Genomic DNA, 27,340 nt, shown 5'->3' on the forward strand with positions numbered 1-27,340 from the left:
TACAAACTGAATGGTAAGGGGGTAGGGGCTTGCCAGGGGTTCCTAGGGTGATGGAGGGAAGGAATGGGTTCCTTGTCAGCTGGTTAGGTTTGGTGATAACCAGCTGAAGGATTAGTGAAGTGATGAGGGAGGGTGGTAGGCAGCTGTAGGGTGAGTGGAGTTATGGGGGAAGAGTGATAAGCAGCCAGAAGTACCGAAGGGACTTATTTCAAATTTACACACTGAAATAACCCCCTTAGGAGAGTGGGAGGAACGGTAGATGGATATAAAAGTCTTCCAGTGGACAGTAACGACGTTCAGTGCTGACAAGTTCCAGCTTCTTAGATATGGAGAGAATGAAGAACCCAAGAGAGAGTATACAACACCCAGGATCACTTAATAGATCGAAAGGACCATGTGAAAGATCTGGGTGTAATAATGTCAGCTGACTCCTTCCTCAAAAAAATAATAAGGCAAACGTCAAGAAATGCAGGAAAATGACATGGTGGATATTGAGAACTTTAAAAACAAGGGAAATAGCGCCATTGGCGACATTTTTCAAATAGCTTGTGCCTTTTTGTTTAGAGTATTGTATAGTGTTAAGGTGCTTGACGGAACTTATATGTGCAGTAAAGGTTCTCTGTACATTCTCTGGATCTGCAATTTCACCTGCTTTAAGATGTTAATGTACAGCAATATTCTAGCCTAGAGAGAAAAAGTGATTTAAAAATTATCGTTGGCTTGGCATCTCTTGTTTTGAGAGTTCTCATCATCCATCCTATCATTTTCTTCGCAGTTGAGATCGTGGCATCAGGTTTTAAATAAAAAAAGTAAAAACACGTTTTTTCTTTCCCTCAACTTTTTCTTCTGGATTTTTTTGCTGTATTTTTATACACCTTAATTTGATAGCTAAGTAGGCAAGTATTACATATTACCTGCTCACAATACGTGTACATAGTATGTATGTATGTATGTATGTATATATATATATATATATATATATATATATATATATATATATATTAGTGTATATATATATATATATATATATATATATATATATATATATATATATATATATATATATATATATATATATATTATTAGTGTGTATATATATATATATATATATATATATTTTTTTTTTATTATTATTTTATTATTATCACACTGGCCGATTCCCACCAAGGCAGGGTGGCCCGAAAAAGAAAAACTTTCACCATCATTCACTCCATCACTGTCTTGCCAGAAGGGTGCTTTACACTACAGTTTTTAAACTGCAACATTAACACCCCTCCTTCAGAGTGCAGGCACTGTACTTCCCATCTCCAGAACTCAAGTCCGGCCTGCCGGTTTCCCTGAATCCCTTCATAAATGTTACTTTGCTCACACTCCAACAGCACGTCAAGTATTAAAAACCATTTGTCTCCATTCACTCCTATCAAACACGCTCACGCATGCCTGCTGGAAGTCCAAGCCCCTCGCACACAAAACCTCCTTTACCCCCTCCCTCCAACCCTTCCTAGGCCGACCCCTACCCCGCCTTCCTTCCACTACAGACTGATACACTCTTGAAGTCATTCTGTTTCGCTCCATTCTCTCTACATGTCCGAACCACCTCAACAACCCTTCCTCAGCCCTCTGGACAACAGTTTTGGTAATCCCGCACCTCCTCCTAACTTCCAAACTACGAATTCTCTGCATTATATTCACACCACACATTGCCCTCAGACATGACATCTCCACTGCCTCCAGCCTTCTCCTCGCTGCAACATTCATCACCCACGCTTCACACCCATATAAGAGCGTTGGTAAAACTATACTCTCATACATTCCCCTCTTTGCCTCCAAGGACAAAGTTCTTTGTCTCCACAGACTCCTAAGTGCACCACTCACTCTTTCCCTCATCAATTCTATGATTCACCTCATCTTTCATAGACCCATCCGCTGACACGTCCACTCCCAAATATCTGAATACGTTCACCTCCTCCATACTCTCTCCCTCCAATCTGATATTCAATCTTTCATCACCTAATCTTTTTGTTATCCTCATAACCTTACTCTTTCCTGTATTCACCTTTAATTTTCTTCTTTTGCACACCCTACCAAATTCATCCACCAATCTCTGCAGCTTCTCTTCAGAATCTCCCAAGAGCACAGTGTCATCAGCAAAGAGCAGCTGTGACAACTCCCACTTTGTGTGTGATTCTTTATCTTTTAACTCCACGCCTCTTGCCAAGACCCTCGCATTTACTTCTCTTACAACCCCATCTATAAATATATTAAACAACCACGGTGACATCACACATCCTTGTCTAAGGCCTACTTTTACTGGGAAAAAATTTCCCTCTTTCCTACATACTCTAACTTGAGCCTCACTATCCTCGTAAAAACTCTTCACTGCTTTCAGTAACCTACCTCCTACACCATACACTTGCAACATCTGCCACATTGCCCCCCTATCCACCCTGTCATATGCCTTTTCCAAATCCATAAATGCCACAAAGACCTCTTTAGCCTTATCTAAATACTGTTCACTTATATGTTTCACTGTAAACACCTGGTCCACACACCCCCTACCTTTCCTAAAGCCTCCTTGTTCATCTGCTATCCTATTCTCCGTCTTACTCTTAATTCTTTCAATTATAACTCTACCATACACTTTACCAGGTACACTCAACAGACTTATCCCCCTATAATTTTTGCACTCTCTTTTATCCCCTTTGCCTTTATACAAAGGAACTATGCATGCTCTCTGCCAATCCCTAGGTACCTTACCCTCTTCCATACATTTATTAAATAATTGCACCAACCACTCCAAAACTATATCCCCACCTGCTTTTAACATTTCTATCTTTATCCCATCAATCCCGGCTGCCTTACCCCCTTTCATTTTACCTACTGCCTCACGAACTTCCCCCACACTCACAACTGGCTCTTCCTCACTCCTACAAGATGTTATTCCTCCTTGCCCTATACACGAAATCACAGCTTCCCTATCTTCATCAACATTTAACAATTCCTCAAAATATTCCCTCCATCTTCCCAATACCTCTAACTCTCCATTTAATAACTCTCCTCTCCTATTTTTAACTGACAAATCCATTTGTTCTCTAGGCTTTCTTAACTTGTTAATCTCACTCCAAAACTTTTTCTTATTTTCAACAAAATTTGTTGATAACATCTCACCCACTCTCTCATTTGCTCTCTTTTTACATTGCTTCACCACTCTCTTAACCTCTCTCTTTTTCTCCATATACTCTTCCCTCCTTGCATCACTTCTACTTTGTAAAAACTTCTCATATGCTAACTTTTTCTCCCTTACTACTCTCTTTACATCATCACTCCACCAATCGCTCCTCTTCCCTCCTGCACCCACTTTCCTGTAACCACAAACTTCTGCTGAACACTCTAACACTACATTTTTAAACCTACCCCATACCTCTTCGACCCCATTGCCTATGCTCTCATTAGCCCATCTATCCTCCAATAGCTGTTTATATCTTACCCTAACTGCCTCCTCTTTTAGTTTATAAACCTTCACCTCTCTCTTCCCTGATGCTTCTATTCTCCTTGTATCCCATCTACCTTTTACTCTCAGTGTAGCTACAACTAGAAAGTGATCTGATATATCTGTGGCCCCTCTATAAACATGTACATCCTGAAGTCTACTCAACAGTCTTTTATCTACCAATACATAATCCAACAAACTACTGTCATTTCGCCCTACATCATATCGTGTATACTTATTTATCCTCTTTTTCTTAAAATATGTATTACCTATAACTAAACCCCTTTCTATACAAAGTTCAATCAAAGGGCTCCCATTATCATTTACACCTGGCACCCCAAACTTACCTACCACACCCTCTCTAAAAGTTTCTCCTACTTTAGCATTCAGGTCCCCTACCACAATTACTCTCTCACTTGGTTCAAAGGCTCCTATACATTCACTTAACATCTCCCAAAATCTCTCTCTCTCCTCTGCATTCCTCTCTTCTCCAGGTGCATACACGCTTATTATGACCCACTTCTCGCATCCAACCTTTACTTTAATCCACATAATTCTTGAATTTACACATTCATATTCTCTTTTCTCCTTCCATAACTGATCATTTAACATTACTGCTACCCCTTCCTTTGCTCTAACTCTCTCAAATACTCCAGATTTAATCCCATTTATTTCCCCCCACTGAAACTCTCCTACCCCCTTCAGCTTTGTTTCGCTTAGAGCCAGGACATCCAACTTCTTTTCATTCATAACATCAGCAATCATCTGTTTCTTGTCATCCGCACTACATCCACGCACATTTAAGCATCCCAGTTTTATAAAGTTTTTCTTCTTCTCTTTTTTAGTAAATGTATACAGGAGAAGGGGTTACTAGCCCATTGCTCCCGGCATTTTAGTCGCCTCATACGACACGCATGGCTTACGGAGGAAAGATTCTTTTCCACTTCCCCATGGACAATAGAAGAAATAAAAAAGAACAAGAGCTATTTAGAAAAAGGAGAAAAACCTAGATGTATGTATATATATATATGCATGTGCGTGTCTGTGAAGTGTGACCAAAGTGTAAGTATATATATATATATACATATATATATATATATACACATATATATATATACATATATATATATATACACATATATATATATACATATATATATTAGTATATCCCGAGAGCAATCCATTATTTTTTTCAGTCCTTTAGGATCTGACCTCGTGTTTTGCCACATAAAAAAAAATCTTAATTTTTGTTGTAATACTAACGTCAACATTGTGTATGTAGAAATAATGAATAAGGAAACTTAGCCACAAATAGGGAGGCAAGGATAGGAAAGCCCTCGAAACCGATCACAGGTATGTTACATGTATAATACTGTTGTAAAGGTATAAGATATTGCGGAAGTGTTCAAAAATGTTTTGTTGCAGAAGAATGTTCTTGTTGCAAAATAGTTCAGTGTTGCAGAGGAACGTTCAGAATGTGTTCTGTTGTTGCAGAATGTTCAAACCGTGTTCTGTTGTTGAATGTTCAAACCGTGTTCTGTTGTTGCAGAATGTTCAAACCGTGTTCTGTTGTTGCAGAATGTTCAAACCGTGTTCTGTTGCAGAATGTTCAAACCGTGTTCTGTTGTTGCAGAATGTTCAAACCGTGTTCTGTTGTTGCAGAATGTTCAAACCGTGTTCTGTTGTTGCAGAATGTTCAAACCGTGTTCTGTTGCAGAATGTTCAAACCGTGTTCTGTTGTTGCAGAATGTTCAAACCGTGTTTTGTTGTTGCAGAATGTTCAAACCGTGTTCTGTTGTTGCAGAATGTTCAAACCGTGTTCTGTTGTTGCAGAATGTTCAAACCGTGTTCTGTTGTTGCAGAATGTTCAAACCGTGTTCTGTTGTTGCAGAATGTTCAAACCGTGTTCTGTTGTTGCAGAATGTTCAAACCGTGTTCTGTTGTTGCAGAATGTTCAAACCGTGTTCTGTTGTTGCAGAATGTTCAAACCGTGTTCTGTTAGGTAAGACACATATGCAACAGTTAGACAACTTTATTCCGAAACGTTTCGCCTACACAGTGGAACTGACTATGGAACTGAACTTCTCCAGGCCGAGGGACTGACAACCTCAAATTCTACGACTTTAAGGGTGATGGACTGATTACATCGTCTTCACATCTCTACTGTTCCTGCCTACTTTCTGTATTCGACTGAAGAAGCCTACTGTGTAGGCGAAACGTTTCGGAATAAAGTTGTCTAACTGTTGCATATGTGTCTTACCTAACAACCTGTCGGTATTGTATACCATTTTGATGTTCAAACCGTGTTCTGTTGTTGAATGTTCAAACCGTGTTCTGTTGTTGCAGAATGTTCAAACAGTGTTCTGTTGTTGCAGAATGTTCAAACCGTGTTCTGTTGTTGCAGAATGTTCAAACCGTGTTCTGTTGTTGCAGAATGTTCAAACCGTGTTCTGTTGTTGCAGAATGTTCAAACCGTGTTCTGTTGTTGCAGAATGTTCAAACCGTGTTCTGTTGTTGCAGAATGTTCAAACAGTGTTCTGTTGTTGCAGAATGTTCAAACAGTGTTCTGTTGTTGCAGAATGTTCAGTGTTCTGTTGCAGAATGTTCAAACCGTGTTCTGTTGTTGAAGAATGTTCAAACCGTGTTCTGTTGTTGCAGAATGTTCAAACCGTGTTCTGTTGTTGCAGAATGTTCAAATCGTGTTCTGCTGCCAGTAGAGGCCTTTTAATGTTATGAAAAATGTAGCTTGATGACCTTGGCTTGTATTACATTCCAGCGAATGTTCTTAATGGTTTAGCATCGCTTACCAGTGGATATAATAATCCTACCGCTGTGTTCGTCAGCCAGATATATTTCATTTGTGGGGAAGCGCCAAACCCGTAGCAATCACACAACGCCTGGAGAATACGATTCGGTCCAGCTTGATCCAAGGGAAAGGATACCTACAATTCCTTGGATCAAGAGCCCTTCACCGTCATCAAGGTACTCCTTGAAGGATAAGGGCAGAAGAGCTTGGTTATGTCTAGCGCCACCAGTAACCTAGCAGGTGTTAATCCCCCGGTCCCTTGCTTCTCCAGCCCTTCAGTGGGGTGCCTAGGTGCTAGATCTAGAAGGGCTCTTGATTCGTGGAATTTGAGCTGCCCTCTCATTCCTCGAATTGAGTTCTTCCTAGTGATTATAATTTTCATAATTCCACCAGTTCTCGTGATATCGCTGTCAATCGTTGACTGGGTATACTCACTGATAAAGATAAGAGATATATATGTAGTGTATCGTACTCTCTTTATTACACGAGAGTTAGGCTAAGATAGTTCCTACCTTTTATTTAAAAGCTGAGAGCTGTTACATGCTAAGCTCTCTCAAATATACGTACAAATCTTGAATATACGTGTCTGTTCATCGTATATCCAGTCTAACTTGTTTTGGAATGATCGTTATTGAATTAGCTTCTTCTGTTATTATTTTTATTATTAATGGTAGGTGGGTGGATTGACGAGGGAGGGGGAATGAGACGTTGTGGTAGTGGGTTGTTTAGAGCTTGTGTTTTGTGGGTTGGCGTGGCAGAAAGGGAGGGAACACCCACGGCCTTGATATCTGGTAAAAACTGGGCCCCTGACCGTGCGATATTATGATAACTTTGTGTAAACAGTGGAGTGTCTCGTGGTGCCAGCCCCCACCCACCTACAACACTACTTGCTCTCTAGTGTGGCTGTCGTCACAACCAGCTCACCTACTTAGATGCTCCAACATATATAATAGTTCTTTCATCTTTCAACAAACCGGCCGTATCCCACCGAGGCAGGGTGGCCCAAAAAGAAAAACAAAAGTTTCTCTCTTAAAATTTAGTAATTTATACAAGAGAAGGGATTACTAGCCTCTTGCTCCCGGGAATTTAGTCGCTTCTTACAACACGCATGGCTTACGGAGGAAGAATTCTGTTCCACTTCCCCATGGAGATAAGAGGAAATAAAAAAGAACAAGAACTAGAAAGAAAATAGCAGAAAACCCAGGGTGTGTGTGTGTGTGTGTGTGTGTGTGTGTGTGGTGTGTGTGTGTGTGTGTGTGTGTGTGTGTGTGTGTGTGTGTGTGTGTGTATATATATATATATATATATATATATTATATATATATATATATATATATATATATATTATTTATATATATGCATGCATATATATATATATGCATGCATATATATATATATATATATATATATATATATATATATATGCATGCATGCTTGTGCACGTATGTGTAGTGTGACCTAAGTAGAAGTAGCACTCGTACCTGTAATCTTGCATATTTATGAGACAGACAAAAGACACCAGCAATCCTACCATCACGTAAAACAATTACAGGCTTTCGTTTTACTCGCTTGGCAGGACGGTAGTACCTCCCTGGGCGGTTGCTGTCTACCAACCTACTACCTAGAATATATAATAGTTATTATAACCTAATTTTTCAACATAAATTATCAGGTATCCCCAACGGGGTATCTTTACATGGATGCCTTTTTCTTCTCTGTCTAAAGGTTTTCTTTTATAACTTGGTAATGCCCGATTCGATTTGGAAAGGTTCTAGCAATTACTGGCATATTCAAGTGCCCTCTGGTAAATTTTATGAAGACCATTCCAGGTTTTTGGAATTCGTGCGATAACTTGTCTCCTGATAGACTTCGCGCTGTCACCGGGAATGTCTGTCTTTAACGTTTACTCGCTGGAGCGGATACATATAATACATAAGTAGAAAGTACTCAGAGCCTGGTCCCAAACGTGCGCACTGCCATAACATATTAGAATGAGAGAAATGGGAGAAAATGTACAATAAACCCAGTGAAGATCGTGGGCACAAGAGGACATTTGTATCAACATCCGTGGTCAAAAGAACACTTCCGGGATAGATTTACAGGTACCTCTACTAGGTTCCCGATTAACTAGGCTATGATGGATATGTGGGCCAGTGGGTCGCCAGCAGCAACAGCCTAGTTGACCAGGCAAGCACCAGGCAAAACTTGCCCAGGGCCCGTTTCGGTAGTAGGAAAGTTCTCGAAACTCATCAAAGATAAAAGATGTACCAAAGATACTGGATAATATAACTGGTTTAGAAAAGAAAATCCTTGCTAAATCTTTGGAAATTTCAACTTCGGATAAAACAGTTACTTATTAATAACTTGTACCAACAAGCTGTTTTGTCTAATTCCTCATTTGCACGTGAAAATATTGATTAAACACTCCGTTTTGTTTGGTTACAGGAATTTTGTGGAACATCCAGGAAACTTTCAACATCACTGACTCCCAGGCTGGCCTCCTACAGACAGCCTTCGTCCTGGTGTACATGGTGATGGCTCCTATCTTTGGCTTCCTCGGGGATCGCTTTTCCAGGAAGTACCTTATGGCTGTTGGTCTTCTCTTATGGAGCTTAGCAACAGTTCTTGGCTCTTTAATGAAGGTAAAAATTTTCTTCTTTTATTTTAATGAACTTAAACGTTACCAGGATTGACATTAATAATGTACTGGTATTTTAATTGATGCTGTTTATAATAATTTGGTATGATGGTATTTATTTGCGTTGAGCGTTTAATACCTTTATTTATATTTTATGCTGTGTGTGTGTGTGTGTGTGTAAGTAAGTAAGTAAGTAATATTGCTGTGCACTGAGTGACCTATATGGTAAGCTTATTTTAGTGTAGTTACACAAGTACAATTATCATACATAGTTTAAGATATGTAAATAGGATAAAAAACTCCGTGAGTTATTTTCATTGGCGTCGTTGTAATATTTTAATATTTAAAGCCTATATGGTTCCAGTGCTCGTAAATATCACTACTACATGCTACCGGAGAATGACATGTGAACTATTTCAATAGTTGTCTTAACAGCCCAGCCATGGGCCAAGATAATTGTAACAGCCGGATGTTGCGTTTCTTGCTCGTCCATGCAAGAGGAAACAAATGCAGCTTTACATTTAATTCCTTTTTAGGACACTTGGTCCCAAAGATGAGGGGGTACTTGTACCTCCTCCCATGGGAGACTTAGGTCTCGAGATACTCCCCAGATAGGGAGCCAAGGCCGGGTCACCACTACTTGGAAAAGACCCGGGCCGGGAGAATACCGGCGAATAATAAAAAAAAAAGCCTTTTACACCCCTTTACCTTTAAATACCTTTGAGTTTCGAGTCTTACTACTCACGGAGCCCGGCCATAGGCCAGGTTTATCTGGTGCTAGCCTAGTCAACCAGGCTATTGCTGCCCCACATATCCCTCACAGCCTGGTTGATCTGGCACTTGGTGAATATACTTAGAATCTTTTAAATGTGGTCAGACTTGATTGCCTCGCCTCCAGATGTTGTGCTGCTCTTGTGGGTTTAGCGCTTCTCCGTCAGTATAGTTTTCTTTCGTCTCAGGAACATGTTAGATACGGGAGTCAACCCTTCTCATATTAAGTATACACACGTTTACTTTTCTTTGGGTTTGCTAATATTTTCTTACCAATATTTATTCTAGTGAGGCCGTGTGGGAGGGTTGATCCCGGAACCAACATATATTAGCAAGTATATCCAGCAGATGAAGGCACATGGTTTGTCAGCCTGACATGCACATGCATGCTAGTGGCTTTCTTTGTGTTTAATATAAAATAAATGTAAACTATATTTCGTATACTACTCAAAGAAATCAAATTTGTTTGTCCCTCATGACTGTGGTTCTGAGACTAGCTAAAGATAGTGTTATATAAGACCTCATTCATTGTGTTGAAAAACTGATATGTAATACGGACTGTGTTTGAAGACTCACGAGCAGACATTTAGGACTTCTTATGGAAACTTTTCGGTCCAGGAGCCCTAAAAGTTGTGGTAAGAATATTTCCATCTTTCATTATTTGTGGGCAGTGTCCCCTCCCCGGGAGGTGCCGTAATGTCGGCTTATTAGGGACTCTTTATCCGAGGAATTAGACCCGTAGTCTCATTTTCCTAGATGGAACCAGATTGCCTCCCATTCACACAGGTGTGCTATTCGCTGTGTAACCACTACTTATTTAGCTCTCCTTACCACGAATGTAATGTAGGCATTGTGGGAATGGATGCTCGTGGGACGTCTAGGCTGCTCTTGAGTGAGCGAGGAAGTGTCTACCCGCTAGTGGCCTTGGCCATCAGTGACGAATTTTCGCGGTTTTCTTTCCTGGGTGTATTTCATTATCTGTCCTCTATGCACTCTTTCTTTTCAGTATACTTGCAGTTTGCTCAGATATGCCTTCTCCCAATGACTGCACGGGGTGTTGGTTCAGTGATGTCTGTCATTTCAGCTGTTAGTTGAAATAAACGCCACTTTGTCTTGGCTTTTTTGGGGGGGTTATCCTAGGTAATTTACACTTGTCATTATGTATGGTAATTTGTGTAACTTTTTGTGTGTACCTGTACCTAAATAAACTTGTAATATACCACTTGTTTCTGCTGAGTGGATATACTGTTTTATTGTTGGTGTTTAGATATTGCCCCCTTTTTTATAGGATTAGACACGTTGTCGGGGCACCATACATCAGTTTATAGGCTTGAGGAAAGCCTGCTGTTTAACGCAGGTGGGAGATGTGGATGTCCGTTGCTGCCGGTGTTCCAGCAATAGGGATCCACCTGACATAGTTGGGAACCATTTGTTCCAGTTTCTCTTATGTGCTTTCCCACCCAGATTCGGGCAACGTTTTTCTATGATTTCTGGGAAGTAGGGCTCAGGTATCTCTTTTGATGGTCCTTAACAACGTGGGCGTACCTAGTATTGCCTTACTGTAGCAACAACCAGTATGAATGGAAGATGTTACAACCTCTTACAGTCTATGTATAGTCATCAGTTCAAGTTGGCGTGTTAAATGTTATTCCATTTAGCCATATAGTAAACAATGATATTGGAATGAGAGGAAGCGTTCATTGGTGTGAGCAGCAAATGTATTGTCACCCCACTTGAGCGTAGTTAAGCCCATGTCTCGCTAGATTGATCCTTACCACCGCCATCGCCTCAACGACGGTACAGCTCACATTCCCTCACGTGTGACTAGCTGGACGAGCCTTATGCCCTGGAAAAATTCTCGCCAGTCATTGAGAACAATGTTAGGTCGTTCTCTTAAGAGACATGCCCGGTACTTGGTCCTTGTTAAGGGGACATTAGTGCTTCGTTAGAACAGAAGTGCCTTGTTGGAGAAACACTAGTGCCATGCAGGGGAGGCATTAGTGCTTTTTTTGAGACATTTAAGGATAGTAGTGCCTTGTTAGGGACCAGGAGTCGTGGTCTGGGACCGGACTGCAGGGGTAGACCCCCTACAAAAAACATAAGACAAATTTATGGTTGGTAGAACTTTAGTACCCTGTTAGGAGGCTCTTAGTACATTGTTAGGGTATTAGTTCTTTGAAGGTAGCTAGTACCTTGTTAGGAAGAAGAGTTTATTAATTGCCTGATCACCCAGACTATGTACCTGCAACCCACGGTGACTTATGCACCACAGTCTGGATATTAAATAGAGGGAGTATGGAGGAAGATTGGTTAAAGGGCGGGCTGCAAGCGTAGGAAAGCTTTCAAAACTAGTCAGAGGTAATTTAGATATTTAGGAGTGGATGTGGCTGCTGATTAGTCTATGAACAGATGAACCATAGAATGGACAGGGGAAGAAAGGTAGATGGTGTGTTGAGGTATCTGTGGTAAGCCAGAAGCTTACCTACTGAGGCAAAAAGGGAAATATACTGAAACATTATGGCACCAGCATTTTTATATGTGCGAGGGGCATATGTTTTAACATTGCAGCGAGGAGGAGGCTGGGGATAGTGGTGTCATGTTTGAGTTCCACGTGTGAATTTGGTGTAAATAATTCAGAGCATAGAAATTATAAGTCTGCAAGATTACTAGAGGTATAGTCCAGAGGGCCGAGGAAAAGTTGAGGAGAGGTTTGGCCATTTAGAGAAGATGGAGCAGGATAGGATGACCAAGAGGAAGTATAAATCAGGAAGGAGGGGCAGGGGTCATCCCAAGAAAGATCGAGGGGAGGGAATGAAAGAGGGTTTGAGTGATAGGGGGCTTGAGCATCCAGCTGGTTTGTGTGAATGTGTTATATCAGAGTTAGAGACAACTGGCTTGGCTTTGTCAGTGTGAGCAAGATAACATTCATGAGATTTAGGGAAACCAGTTACCATAGACTAGCCATGGACTTGGCTGTAGGGGCATTGACTCCTGGAATACCCTCCAGATAGCTAGATTCAAGTCCTGGAGACTGGGTACATTGCCTGTACTCTGAAGAGGGGAAGAGGTGTTGCAGTTCAGAGTATCATGTGAATTGTGATTACTGTGCACTTCAGGTAAGACAGCTATTTAATAAATGATGGTGAATGTGTTAAGTTTTTTAGGTTACTCTGCCTTAGTGGGAGATGGCCAGCATTACCAAAAAATTTTATACATTATAAATATACTTCATTGAAGAAAATTTTCTACCAGTTAACTGAACTTGAGCTCTAGATGTGGGTAGTACAGTGCCTGCACTCTGAAGGGGAGGTGGGGATATTGTAGTTTGGAAGGGCATCTGAACCATAATATTGGCATACCTCTGGTATGACAGTGATGGTGTGAGTGGTGGTGAAAGCGATTCTTTTTCAGGTTCCCCTACGTCGGTAGGAGATTGCTAGCGTGTTAAAAAAATATATGTAGAATGTATAACTATATTTTATAGTATTACATATTCTGTACATATATACAGACATTGTTATAGCATTTTATAAATATATAGCACTTTACAAATGTAATGTACAGCATTTAAAAATACCACACTGTATATTATATAGAAAAGTATGTATCAGTATTGATACATACTTTTCTTAACTTTTCAAAATTTTCAGACGTACGAACTGTTCCTCATATTTCGGTGTTTAGTGGGAGTTGGAGAGGCGAGTTATTCAACCATTGCTCCCACCATTATCTCTGATCTCTTCGTGAAAGATCTGCGTTCCAAGATGTTGGCTGTCTTCTACTTTGCTATCCCTGTTGGCAGGTTTGTTCCTAAGCAAAATGTTTGTTTTATTCTTCAGGTATATTCATTTACTCCTGACTGTAATAAACATATAATAGATGCCCTACTCCTCCACATGATGATAGGTGCAAATTTTCCTATAAATTTTTATGTTCTCCTTTCACTTATGTATCTGCTGAAGAGGAACCTCCAGAAGGGGGTCGAAAAATACAGATTGAGCAACCTCCTGTACTCGCCTAGTTGTGGCTGCAAGGGTCGAGTCACAGCTCGTGGCCCCTGTGTTTGTTCCCACGTGGGTTATTATTAAGCATCATATAATACTATTATCTAAATTATAATACAGTACAGTTCTGTATTCAATGTTCATACAAAAAGCCTAAAATCAAGCTAATATTTTTTAAATTTTGTTGTAAAGCATTACAAATGTTGTGTATATTACTGTACAGTAGAAGTGTGAACCACATAAAAAATTAAATTGTCTTCTAGGATAAAACACTTGTATACACTAGTTATAACAATTTTTTTTATACCAAGTGTTTGTTTTGCAACAAAACTAACCTAACAACCTAAATTATCTTTGCTAAGAATGAAATAAAAAGTGTAATTTAACTACATTAAGAATTTGCATAACTAGGTATATTTGTTTTATTTGGGGAATTAATGTTGGTGACCCAAACAGTAGAGTACTGTATTAAATGTATGTTTGTCTTTTACAGTGGGCTTGGTTACATTATTGGTGCAGAAGTAACCAAGCTAGTGGGAAACAGTGGGGATTCAGAAGCATGGCGCTGGGGCCTGCGTGTCACCCCAGTGATGGGTTTCATTGCACTGCTGCTGATTCTGTTCATGCTGCGAGAACCTCCTCGGGGGGAGAGTGAAGGCGGGCAGCACCTGCAACCTACCTCATTTATCAGTGACCTCATATACCTCTTTACCAAGTTAGTAACAAATTTGTTACTTTCCTAAAATTTATGAAGTAGAAAAATTAGGCCTGGAAATTGCACAAGAGTTGGTAAGGGGCTTAGACATCCAACAGGCATGTGTGAATATGTTAGCAGTGAGTGAATGGAGGCAAGAGAGTTTTATGACTTGCTCTTGGAGTGTGAGCAAGGTAACATTTATGAAGGGATTCAGGGAAACCGGTTAACCAGACTCGAGTGCTAGAGAAGAACTTCAAAGGAAGGGGCAAGGATATTATCAAAGCTAACTTAGGTAATAGAATAGTAAGTAACTTTTTGTACAGATAGTGAAATTTTGAGAGGATGAGAATTTAGAGTATTGGTAACATAGGCATTAACTTGAGAAACTTAAGTTTGTCAATTCCTGTGGTGCCTATGTGATTGAGCATGTCAACTAGGAGGCCTGGTCTAGGACCTGGCTGCAGGGTTAGTTCTCCCCAGAACTTCACATTATTGAGGTAGAAAGGAAAGATCGCCAGAGAACCTGTAGAATGTAATACCTGTATATAACATGCAATAAGAAGCTCCTAAACAGTTGGACCCTTCAAAGGGGTTACCTTGATGCTGGTAAAGGGATCTTGATCCAAAGAATTGAAGCTACCATCCTCTTCCAAGGAAAAGTTCTTTGGGAACTGTGATCTAACACTGAATGGGCTATAATATATCAACACTTGTTGAGCAATTATTTGTCATGGCAGGTTCAAAGTTGATGAAAGATTTTGTTTGAGGAGAGAAATGCAAACACTGGTAAGAGGAAAATATTGTCACTAGAGTACCACAGGATCTGTGGTTGTCCCCATTTTTTTTTTCTCCGAGAAACTGGATGTCTCCCACCCAGGTAGGGTGACCCAAAAAAGAAGAAACACTCACCATCACTGTCTTGCCAGAGGGACAGCGATACTAAAATGCCTGGAGAAAGCAGTTAGAATCCCCGTTCATATAAATTACTAAATGTGAAAAGCAGAAACTTTTCTTCTGGTCACCCTGGCTCAATGGGAGACAACCAGTGTGGGGGGTCGGTTGGTGCAAGGACTGGATAAAGGCTTGATCTTCCATCTGCTACTCTTACAGCGAGGTCTCTGCCTCAACAAAACTGTATGACTGATACTTTGTAGAAATCAACTTCATTAGGCTGGGACGCTACTGAATCTCTTGTATGGCACTTATTGATAAAAAGTTTATTGGAAATTTAGCACAATATGAAAATGTCAAATATTTTGTTTTCCCCAAAAATCCTATTAAATTGCTTAATCTATAATGAACACAAAATATATTAAGCCCTGTGATGCTCTTATGAAGATAAAGGATACTGAATGCATACTTTCAGGGCAGCAGGCAGGCCGTATCCCACCGAGGCGGGGTGGCCCAAAAGGAAAAACAAAAGTTTCTCCTTTTACATTTAGTAATATATACAGGAGAAGGGGTTACTAGCCCCTTGCTCCCGGCATTTTAGTTGCCTCTTACAACACGCATGGCGTACGGAGGAAGAATTCTGTTCCACTTCCCCATGGAGATAAGAGGAAATAAACAAGAACAAGAACTAGAAAGAAAATAAAAGAAAACCCAGAGGGGTATGTATATATACGCTTGTACATGTATGTGTAGTGTGACCTAAGTGTAAGTAGAAGTAGCAAGATGTACCTGAAATCTTGCATGTTCATGAGACAGAAAAAAGGACACCAGCAATCCTACCATCATGTAAAACAATCACAGGCTTTCGTTTTACACTCACTTGGCAGGACGGTAGTACCTCCCTGGGCGGTTGCTGTCTACCAACCTACTACCTAGGAGGGAATACTTAAATTATGAAATTTTTACAGTTCTTAACACTAATTTTTCTACAACAGCAAGAGTTTCATCTTGTCGACAATTGCATTCACCTGCGTGACTTTCGTGGCTGGTGCTCTGGCATGGTGGGGACCTATCTTCACGCAACTTGGTGTTATCATTCAGGATCATCCAAATGCCAATAAAGATGAGTAAGTTGATCTTGCATTTCAAACTTTTTTCTTTGCACTGCAGTTTACAGTCCAGGTCTATCTAGGGTGTACTACGTAGCTTGCCGACACATGCACGCACACAAGTGAACGTACAAGAACACACCCTCATGAACACAAGCATACACATGAACATGAGGAAGGGTGGGTGGGTAATTATTTAGTGTTTTGTAACCAAGAGCAGCAGTTATAAGAATCGCCCAGCCTGGGAATCCTGGGTCATCTCACATGAGTTAATGTAATATAAATAAAGATTTGAAAGAATGCTCTTGGTTTGCCATGGAATTTTCCGTACAATATCAGTGTTAGAAAATAATGCTAGAGAACAAGTCCCGGTAAATGTTTTTTTCCTAGATGAAATTGGCTACTTGGCAAACTGGAGTTGAAGAATGAGTATAGGATTGTGTATGTGCTGAAATACCCCAAGGTTCTGTTTTCATTTCAATATTCCTGGAGTACGTATATGACTGCAGGAGAAGTAAACCCCCGTGTTTTTGTTTACCAATGATGCCAAAGTAATGCGAAGAATAAAAATGGACAAAGATGGTTGAATTCTGACAGCTGCTGGAATAGTTGAGCAAAGAATTACTGGAGTTTGTTCCCAGTAAAAGTAAAGGAGTGAAATTCTGAGAGGGAGAAAGGAGACTGGAGACAGTACCACTTAGGGGGGAAAAAAAACTATGAACATTGAAAATAATGATTTAAGAATAAAAGTTATACCAAACCTGTTCCTTAAGGTGCAGCTGAACACTACAGAAATTCCTCAGAATCAGTAGTATCTAAATCCACAGAATTTTCTTATGGGCCTATTATGAAGTTACTATAATACAAGGGTAATAAGAGAATTCATCTGTCCTACAAAATGTGGTCATAAGGAAAAAAACACTTTTTATTTTTTACATTTCACATAACCTGTAAATCTTATTGTAAAGGTTTTTCATTTAATACATCATGAAATATGAATGGTGTAGCTAAAACTAGTTACGTTGTGGGGCAAGCTGTAGTCAATGATTTACATGCATGAACAGAATGCAGTCCTCCACTTTTTTTTTTTTTTTCCTGAACCCACAAGGTTTTGTTCCTTAGGACACTAAAAACTGGTTTGTCCCACACCTGAAAGTGTGACTTGTATTTCCTTTAGGAATTCATAGGACTACTGCACTGTTCTAAAATTTACTGTGACTCTGAGTAGCAAGACTACTACAGGCGAGTCTAAAGATAAAATAATAGATTAAAGTTAAAAATATTATAAGACATGCTTCCTAGGGGGATAACACAGTGGATGTTGTTAGAAACTTGTACCTTATCTATCAACTTGGTCTGAGCAATATGAAAGATTAGATAGGAGGATCCTTTCATAACAATGATAAGTATTAACAAGAGGCCACAACTGTAAATTGAGGGAAGATGGAGCTAAAAGGATACTAGTAAATTTGTCCTCACAAAGTGGGGGGAAGTGGAAAAGAATCCTTCCTCCATATGCCATACATGCCGTAAGAGGCTGTCTTACCAGAGGTGCACAGATACAGATGCGCACTAATTCTGTTACGTATTATAATACAGTAATCTTGTTGGATGGCAAGGCTTGCTAGGAGATATGGTCAAAAGATGATATACAAAGCAAAGCTTTATTTCCAGAGAACGTTTTTGCCAACATGCGCTTTATGAAGTGACTCGATAAAGTTCAGCATAGGTAAAGCTATGCTCTGCAGTGGTTTTTCTTTTATAGTAAAGGATTAATTACTTTTTCTTTAATATAATTGTTTTCTTCCCACAGTGTTGCATTTGTGTTTGGAGCGATTGCCATGTCAGCCGGTCTGATTGGTGTGCCTCTGGGATCTCTTGCTGGCCAGAAGCTCCGAGTCAGGTACACTGCATGAACTGCCTTGTTAAATTGTAGTACCCTTAGAGTGGTGCCTTGATCTTAGCAATTGGAACATTTAAATTTGATTACTTCTCATACACCCAAGTGCTGTATAACCCCTACAGGTTTAGTTCTTCCCCATTAATAATATCCAGCTAGCTGAATTGTTTTCACTGTGTGCAACATTCAGTGAAATGTCATGCATTCACAAAAAGCTAATGTGCTTTTAAGCAAATTTTTGTTGTTTGTGTTGAGGGTTCCTTGAGATTAGCTCAATTTGTTGCACCTGATTGTTCAGGAATTGAGTTTTAAGTGTCTTTGCAGCGAGGAATTAGTATTTGTAGGATAAAAGTGCAAAAATGCCAGATATTTCTAGATCATTAATTTTTAATTGTATTTTTTACTTGTTTCACTGCTCTTAATACAGTCTGGTGATTTCTGGTTCATCTTAACATTTAGTAATATTAGTTGTTCATAAAAAGAACAATTTTGTGTACTTCAGATCACATGTAGGCATTACAGTAGGGCCCCGCTGATATGAACATTTTAACCCTTAAATGGTCCAAACGTATATATACGTTTTTTCAACATCTGAAAGTACGTAAAAAAATGTAATCTTTTTTGTTTTACATTTGAAAACGTGTAAAGAAAACTTTTATCTACATTTTTTTTTTTTGTTATATTTGAAAATATGTAAAAAAAAGTAGATCTACTTTTGTAGCACTACGAATTTGAACGTCGATCTGTTTGGACCGTTTAAGGGTTAAATTACTACCAAAACTCGGTATACGGCTTCCCCACCTGACTTTCTAATACGGTCACCACGCCCTCCCGATTTGTTTACATTTTCCATGAGCTCCGTTAGCACCACATCTCTCCATTATGTCTGGAAACTTTCCAAAATTTCAAATATTTTAAGTTATTTCATGATTTACATTTTTTTTTTTTTTAACAAGTCGGCCATCTCCCACCGAGGCTTGTGTACCTGTACCTAAATAAACTTACTGTGCTGTCATGCAGGTACACATTAAAATCACTAAAAGTATCTTATTAATCTTGAGGACGCCATATCAATAATGATAATACACAATAATGATCACTCTGAGGCGCTTTAAATGTCATGTACAGTGGACCCCCGGTTAACGATATTTTTTCTCTCCAGAAGTATGTTCAGGTGCCAGTACTGACCGAATTTGTTCCCATAAGAAATATTGTGAAGTAGATTAGTCAATTTCAGACCCCCAAACATACACGTACAAATGCACTTACATAAATACACTTACATAATTGGTCACATTCGGAGGTAATCGTTATGCGGGGGTCCACTGTATTACTTTAAAAATAAACATTTTCATTAATCCATCTGATATTTTTTCAAAATTATATAATAAACATGCTACGTAACATAAACATGATAAATACACCCCACAGTAGAATAAATTAACAGTAATATGAGATGTTACGGGTATGAACCAAAACCAGATGCGTTCGTCTGCTTGTTTACATAACTCAGTCTCCTCTCATTTACTTGTTCTCTCTCTCGTTTATTCATTTTACCTCGTTTACTCACCTCTCACCCTACATTAAGACTACAAATATTTTAAGATAACTAATGAGTGTATTGTATGTGGCATTTTATTGTTCTGGAGCGTAATATACTATGTGTGGGTGGGGTGGCCTGGCACGGCTGGCTACCATACCTCCTACACCTGACTTACTACAAATAAATACTACTCACCTGTCACCCTACATTAAGACTTCATATATTCTAAGGTAAGTAATGCATGTACTCTATATGCACTTTATTGCTCTGGGGTACTTTAAATGTGATAGTATATTACATGTGGGTGGGGTGGCCTGGCTAGCTACCATACCTCCCACACCTGACTTATAATAAATACAGTGGTCCCTCGCTTTTCGTAGTTCCCGGCAATCGTAAATTTCGCCAATCATAGGGGTATTTTCGTATAAACATGGACTTGCTTTTCATAAGTTGACTCGCGAGTCGTAATTCGTCCTGGACGCGTACCCACGACGTGAGCCGTGGCGGCAGCCAGTCTGGCATTGTTTACCAGTGAGCGAAGGTCCCCTCATGTGCTCCAGTGAAATATTTCATAATCCATTTATTTTAGTGCTTGCAAGTACTAAATAAGCTACCATGGCTCCAAAGAAAGCTCCTAGTGCCAAGCCTGTGGTAAAGGTGAGAAATACGATTGAATTTAAGAAAGCCATCATTGAACAATATGAAAGTGGTACAAGTGTGGCCGAACTGGCCAGGATGTATAAGAAACCCTACACAACCTTATGTTTCATAGTGGCCAAGAAAAAGGAAATCAAGGATGTTGTTGTTGCAAAGGGAGTAACTATGCTGACAAAAATCAGATCACCAGTACTGGAAGAGGTTGAGAAGTTATTATTGGTGTGGATAAATGAGAAACAATTAGCAGGAGATACTCTTATGACTTCGATTATTTGTGAAAAGGCTAGGCAGTTGCATGAAGATTTGGTAAAGAAATTGCCTGCAAATAGTGGTGATGTGAGTGAATTTAAGGCCAGCAAAGGCTGGTTTGAGAGATTTAAGAACCGTACTGGCATACACAGTGTGGTAAGGCATGGTGAGGCTGCCAGTTCGGACCACAAGGCGGCTGAAAAATATGTGCATGAATTCCAGGAGTACATAGAGGCTGAAGGACTGAAACCTGAACAAGTGTTCAATTGTGACGAAACAGGCCTCTTTTGGAAGAAAATGCCAAAGAGGACCTTCATTACACAAGAGGAAAAGGCAATGCCAGGACACAAGCCTATGAAAGACAGGCTGACGCTAATGTTCTGTGCTAATGCTAGTGGGGATTTCCAAGTGAAGCCATTACTAGTGTACCATTCTGAAAATCCCAGAGTGCTCAGGAAAAACAATGTTATGAAGAGTAAATTGTGTGTGTTTTGGAAATCTAATAGTAAGGCATGGGTCACGAGGGAAATTTTCGTCGAGTGGTTCAATGAAGTGTTTGGCCCTAGTGTGAAGGAGTATCTCCTGGAAAAGAAATTAGATCTCAAGTGCCTGCGAGTAATGGACAATGCACCTGCTCATCCTCCAAACTTGGATGACCTAATTTTCGAGGAGTTTGGGTTCATCACAGTAAAGTTCTTGCCCCTGAATACCACTCCTCTCCTCCAGCCCATGGACCAGCAGGTCATTGCAAACTTTAAAAAACTCTACACAAAAGCAATGTTTCACAGGTGCTTGACTGTGACCACACACTCACTTGACCCTAAGGGAATTTTGGAGAAAGCACTTCAGCATCCTCCATTGCATAACCCTTATAGATATGGCTTGGGAGGGAGTGACTACCAGGACTTTGAACTCTGCCTGGAGAAAATTGTGGCCAGATTGTGTCAACAAGAGAGATTTTGAAGGGTTTGGGACTGACCCTGATGAGCCTATGTCTGTTGTAAAATCAATTGTGGCACTGGGGAGTTCCATGGGGTTGGATGTGAGTTTGGAGGATGTGAAAGAATTGGTGGAAGACCACAACGAAGAGCTCGCCACTGAGGAGCTGCAAGAGCTTCAGCAGGAAGAGCAACACATCGCAGCTCAGAATCTTGCTGCAGAGGAGGAGGAAGAGAGATGGAAGAAGGTGCCTTCTTCAGAAATTAAAGAGATTTTTACTATGTGGGGAAAGATGGAAAGCTTTATGGAGAAACATCACCCTAACAAGGTTGTTGCAAGCCAAGTTGGCAACATGTACAGTGACAGTCTTGGGCCATTTTAGGGAAGTGTTAGAGACGCCAGAAACAGAGCTCTCTCCACAGTTATTTTGCGAGACAGGACTCCAGTGACTCTCAAGGTGGTCCTAGTGGCATTAAGAAACAGAGAAGACAAGCAACCCCAGAAAAGCACTTGGTACCTGAGGTGTTGCTGGAAGGGGATTCCCCTTCCAAACTATAAACAATCCACTCTCTCTCCTCCTCCAGTCTCCTATACACTAAGAAGAATCTCCAATGAAGGTAATTGTTATGCTGTTAATGTTTCATTCATCATTTCCCTTTGTATTGTTTATGTACTACATGTATATTTCATGTAAAAAAAATTTTGTTTTAATACTTCTGGGTGTCAGGAACGGATTAATTTGTTTACATTATTTCTTATGGGGAAAATTGATTCGCAAATCGTAAATTTCATTTATAGTAGCAGCTCCAGGAACGGATTAATTACGAAAAACGAGGGACCACTGTACTGCTCACCTCTCATCCTAAATTAAGACTACAAATATTTTAAGGTAAGTAATGAGTGTAGTGTGTGTGTATTTTACTTTTTATTGTTTTTAATATCTAGTTCTATTGTTAACTTAATATATGCTTGTGTAAACTTATCTGGAATTTATATGCATTTATAAGTGGAAAAAATGACGTTCTGCTTTCGGGCGATGTCTGCTTGCTGATGGTAGCCTGGAATCTAACCTGCTGTATAAGTGGGGCCCTACTGTAAAATGTTTGGTCATTTATTTTTTTTAATATCTGGAATGATGTCTGGCACATTAAATTATCTCTGAATAAGAAAAAAAAAAGTGGTAGATCTGTGAATGAAATTGGTTGGTTGCATTATAAAATTTTTTGACAGATTGATAGACATTACATGATTTATGGTATATTCATTTAGGGGTGTGCCATAGTAATGGTATCAGCTGATTTTGGTGGTATCAGTATTAGGAAAAATTTTGGTATCTTCCCATACCTAGATTTATACATGTGCATGTATATATATATTTTGTTTACTTACAGCTTACCATATGCGGATCCGCTAGTCTGTGGTGTGGGACTGCTTGTTTCCGTTCCATTTATCCTGGGAGCAATGGTATTGGCAGAAATGAACACTGTTGCCTCTTACGTTGTCGTATTCTTTGGTCAAATTTTCCTCAATCTTAACTGGGCCGTTGTGTCAGATATTGTTTTGGTTAGTATTTACTTACTGCATTTTGAAATATAAAAGAAGTTCTAAACAGCTTTTGTCAATTTATTTAACAATTTGTCTATACCTCTCACACTGGATGTCTTGTAAATATTAAAAGATTGTAAATAACAAAAAGGCATAATACGTGCAGTGATTGGAACAATACACAAATAACCCACACATAGGGGAGAGAGAGCTTTGTGACTTAGTAAATGGTCCAAGTCAGAATGAAACATCATAAGCTCCTCCCTTCTATGTGCGGGTTATTTGTGTTATAGATTGTGTGAATGATGGTGAAAGTTTCTCTCTCTTGGGGTCACCCGCCTCAGTGGGAGACAGTCAGCATGTTGCAAAAAAATAACTTTAAACAGCATCCTACAAGGAAGTTGAAATTTTTTTTTAAAGTCTTGGTAAATATAATTTTTAAATTTAAAGTTGATATTTTCCTGTTGTGCTTCGGTCCAGATTTTCTTGATAATCAGCATTACTTTTTCCAAAAGTTTCCCTAAAGGGAGGTTACTTAATGCAGGTGAAGAGCTCTTGATCCAGGGAATTAGACCTGACTTCCCCTTCCTTGGATTGGACCTAATTGCCTCCCATTCCCCAGGTGCTGTTTGACCACTATGGGTTACTTTCCCCATGAATTTTTTTTTTTTTTTTTTCAAAAATTAAAAATGCAGGTTTACTACAATGGTTAATATTTTTTTTTTCTCCTCCAGTATATTGTAATTCCTACAAGACGGTCATCAGCAGAAGCTTTCCAGATTCTCTTCTCCCATGCTCTTGGCGATGCAGGAAGCCCATACTTGATTGGTGTGGTAAGTAGTCATTTGATGTGAATAAACGATTCAGAAAACTGACAGGTTGATAAATGAGACACTTATGCAACATTCTGATATCTTCATTCTGGAAATGTTTTGTCAGCCAGTGGCTTCTTCAGTCCAGTGCAGAGAAAGGTAGTGAGTAGTAGCTTGAGGTAATCAGTCCCTCAGCCTGGAGTCAGTATGTTCACTCCATTACTCTTGATGGAATGAACACATTGACTCCAGGCTGAGGGACTGATTACTTCATCTCATCATCATCATCATCATCATCATCATCATCATCCACCTTTCTCTGTATTGGACTGAAGAAGCCACTGGCTGGCAGAAAGGTTTCCATAGAACAGATACCCAAATGTTGCATTTGTTCAGGTTAAGGGGAGTCTGAGGAAGGATAAAAACTTTCTTCCTTGCCATGTAGTAAAACTTTCTTCCTTTCCATGTGGTAAAACTTTCTTATTTGATAAAACTTTCTTCCTTGCCATGTAGTAAAACTTTCTTCCTTGCAATGTAGTAAAACTTTCTTCCTTGCCATGCAGTAAAACTTTCTTCCTTACCATGTAGTAAAACTTTCTTCCTTGCCATGTAGTAAAACTTTCTTCCTTTCCATGTGGTAAAACTTTCTTATTTGATAAAACTTTCTTCCTTGCCATGTAGTAAAACTTTCTTCCTTTCCATGTGGTAAAACTTTCTTATTTGATAAAACTTTCTTCCTTGCCATGTAGTAAAACTTTCTTCCTTGCCATGCAGTAAAACTTTCTTCCTTGCCATGTAGTAAAACTTTCTTCCTTGCCATGTGGTAAAACTTTCTTCCTTGCCATGTGGTAAAACTTTCTTCCTTGCCATGTAGTAAAACTTTCTTCCTTGCCATGTAGTAAAACTTTCTTCCTTACCATGTAGTAAAACTTTCTTCCTTGCCATGTAGTAAAACTTTCTTCCTTGCCATGTGGTAAAACTTTCTTATTTGATAAAACTTTCTTCCTTGCCATGTGGTAAAACTTTCTTCCTTGCCATGTAGTAAAACTTTCTTCCTTGCCATGTAGTAAAACTTTCTTCCTTGCCATGTGGTAAAACTTTCTTGTTTGATAAAACTTTCTTCCTTGCCATGTAGTAAAACTTTCTTCCTTGCCATGCAGTAAAACTTTCTTATTTGATAAAACTTTCTTCCTTGCCTTGTGGTAAAACTTTCTGCCTTACCATGTAGTAAAACTTTCTTCCTTGCCATGCAGTAAAACTTTCTTCCTTGCCATGCAGTAAAACTTTCTTCCTTGCCATGTGGTAAAACTTTCTTCCTTGCCATGTAGTAAAACTTTCTTCCTTGCCATGTGGTAAAACTTTCTTCCTTGCCATGCAGTAAAACTTTCTTCCTTGCCATGTGGTAAAACTTTCTTCCTTGCCATGTAGTAAAACTTTCTTCCTTGCCATGCAGTAAAACTTTCTTCCTTGCCATGTGGTAAAACTTTCTTCCTTGCCATGTAGTAAAACTTTCTTCCTTGCCATGTAGTAAAACTTTCTTCCTTGCCATATGGTAAAACTTTCTTCCTTGCCATGTGGTAAAACTTTCTTCCTTGCCATGTAGTAAAACTTTCTTCCTTGCCATGTAGTAAAACTTTCTTCCTTGCCATGTAGTAAAACTTTCTTATTTGATAAAACTTTCTTCTTTGCCATGTAGTAAAACTTTCTTCCTTGCCATGTAGTAAAACTTTCTTCCTTGCCATGCAGTAAAACTTTCTTCCTTGCCATGTGGTAAAACTTTCTTCCTTGCCATGTAGTAAAACTTTCTTCCTTGCCATGTAGTAAAACTTTCTTCCTTGCCATGTGGTAAAACTTTCTTCCTTGCCATGTAGTAAAACTTTCTTCCTTGCCATGTAGTAAAACTTTCTTCCTTGCCATGTAGTAAAACTTTCTTCCTTGCCATGTAGTAAAACTTTCTTCCTTGCCATGTAGTAAAACTTTCTTATTTGATAAAACTTTCTTCTTTGCCATGTAGTAAAACTTTCTTCCTTGCCGTGTAGTAAAACTTTCTTCCTTGCCATGTGGTAAAACTTTCTTCCTTGCCATGTAGTAAAACTTTCTTCCTTGCCATGTAGTAAAACTTTCTTCTTTGCCATGTAGTAAAACTTTCTTCCTTGCCATGCAGTAAAACTTTCTTATTTGATAAAACTTTCTTCCTTTCCATGTGGTAAAACTTTATTTGATAAAACTTTCTTCCTTGCCATGTAGTAAAACTTTCTTCCTTGCCATGTAGTAAAACTTTCTTCCTTGCCATGTAGTAAAACTTTCTTCCTTGCCATGTAGTAAAACTTTCTTCCTTGCCATGTAGTAAAACTTTCTTCCTTGCCACATGATAAAACTTTCTTCCTTGCCACATGATAAAACTTTCTTCCTTGCCACATGATAAAACTTTCTTTCCTTACTATGAGTTTCTTTTTCAAGAAAACCTTGAAATAAAAATGTACTTGATATGACTTCATTCAGTCTTGTTATTGGTTCAGATTTTGTTAACCTTTTATGTAAATTTTATTAACAGTAAGGTATTACATGGTACATTTAACAGAAAATCAATTGACTTTAGTTATTCCTGAAGGTATTGTATTTTAATGTTAGAAATAGTGATCAGTATTGTTATTGATTTTCATGCTGTTGTATTAATTAATATATCTTATTAATTAAGGTTCTTGTAAGACATGTTTGCATTAGGGGAAATAGATTACATAAAATTCATTTTAAACCATACCCCCGGCCGGGATTGAACCCGCGTTCATAGAGTCTCAAAACTCCAGCCCGTTTATTTGCAATCGTGTCATTACGATTTCTTAAGTCATAAAATTCATTTTGTTTTCCAGGTAGCTGATGCCTTCAAACCATACATTCATGATCGAAATGTCACAACTACAGTTGCCCCTTTCATTAGTACTACAGAAATGGGCTTCTGGAATGTTACAGAGGGATTCTCAACTGTTACAGAGGGATTCTCAACTGTTACAGAGGGATTCTTGAATGTTACAGCTACAACTTCTTCAGGAGATTTAGAGGATTATTATGTAGAATTCAAGGTGAGATGGCATATTTTTAAATACTTGTTAAAGTTTGCTTCAATTTCTTAGTTTTATATGCTAGTTTTCATGTTTATTAAGGCTGAAGAGAGGTAGTTGTAAGAATCAGTGCCTATATGTCTTGTAACTACTAAAGTTCCTAGTCCCTTTTTTTAACTTGTAAACAAATTGTTTATATAGAAAATAGTGCAAATTTATAGTCACATTTC

The 27,340-nt window shown here is 39.1% G+C and overlaps 1 protein-coding gene across 2 annotated transcripts in view; it reads left to right on the forward strand.

The window, feature by feature from the left end:
* spin (Protein spinster) overlaps window positions 1-27,340 on the forward strand; it is a 108,888-nt gene that overhangs the window by 61,494 nt on the left and 20,054 nt on the right. For both annotated transcript variants that reach the window (XM_070103875.1, XM_070103874.1), the window contains exons 2-9: window positions 8,742-8,938; window positions 13,356-13,507; window positions 14,203-14,424; window positions 16,293-16,424; window positions 18,220-18,309; window positions 23,086-23,257; window positions 23,974-24,072; window positions 26,922-27,131. In XM_070103875.1, the coding sequence (XP_069959976.1) occupies window positions 8,742-8,938; window positions 13,356-13,507; window positions 14,203-14,424; window positions 16,293-16,424; window positions 18,220-18,309; window positions 23,086-23,257; window positions 23,974-24,072; window positions 26,922-27,131 (1,274 nt within the window). The remainder of the gene's footprint in view (window positions 1-8,741; window positions 8,939-13,355; window positions 13,508-14,202; window positions 14,425-16,292; window positions 16,425-18,219; window positions 18,310-23,085; window positions 23,258-23,973; window positions 24,073-26,921; window positions 27,132-27,340) is intronic.

The sequence above is a fragment of the Cherax quadricarinatus genome, chromosome 88 (genome assembly GCF_038502225.1).
Source record: "Cherax quadricarinatus isolate ZL_2023a chromosome 88, ASM3850222v1, whole genome shotgun sequence".
NCBI classification, from domain to species: Eukaryota; Metazoa; Arthropoda; class Malacostraca; order Decapoda; family Parastacidae; genus Cherax; species Cherax quadricarinatus.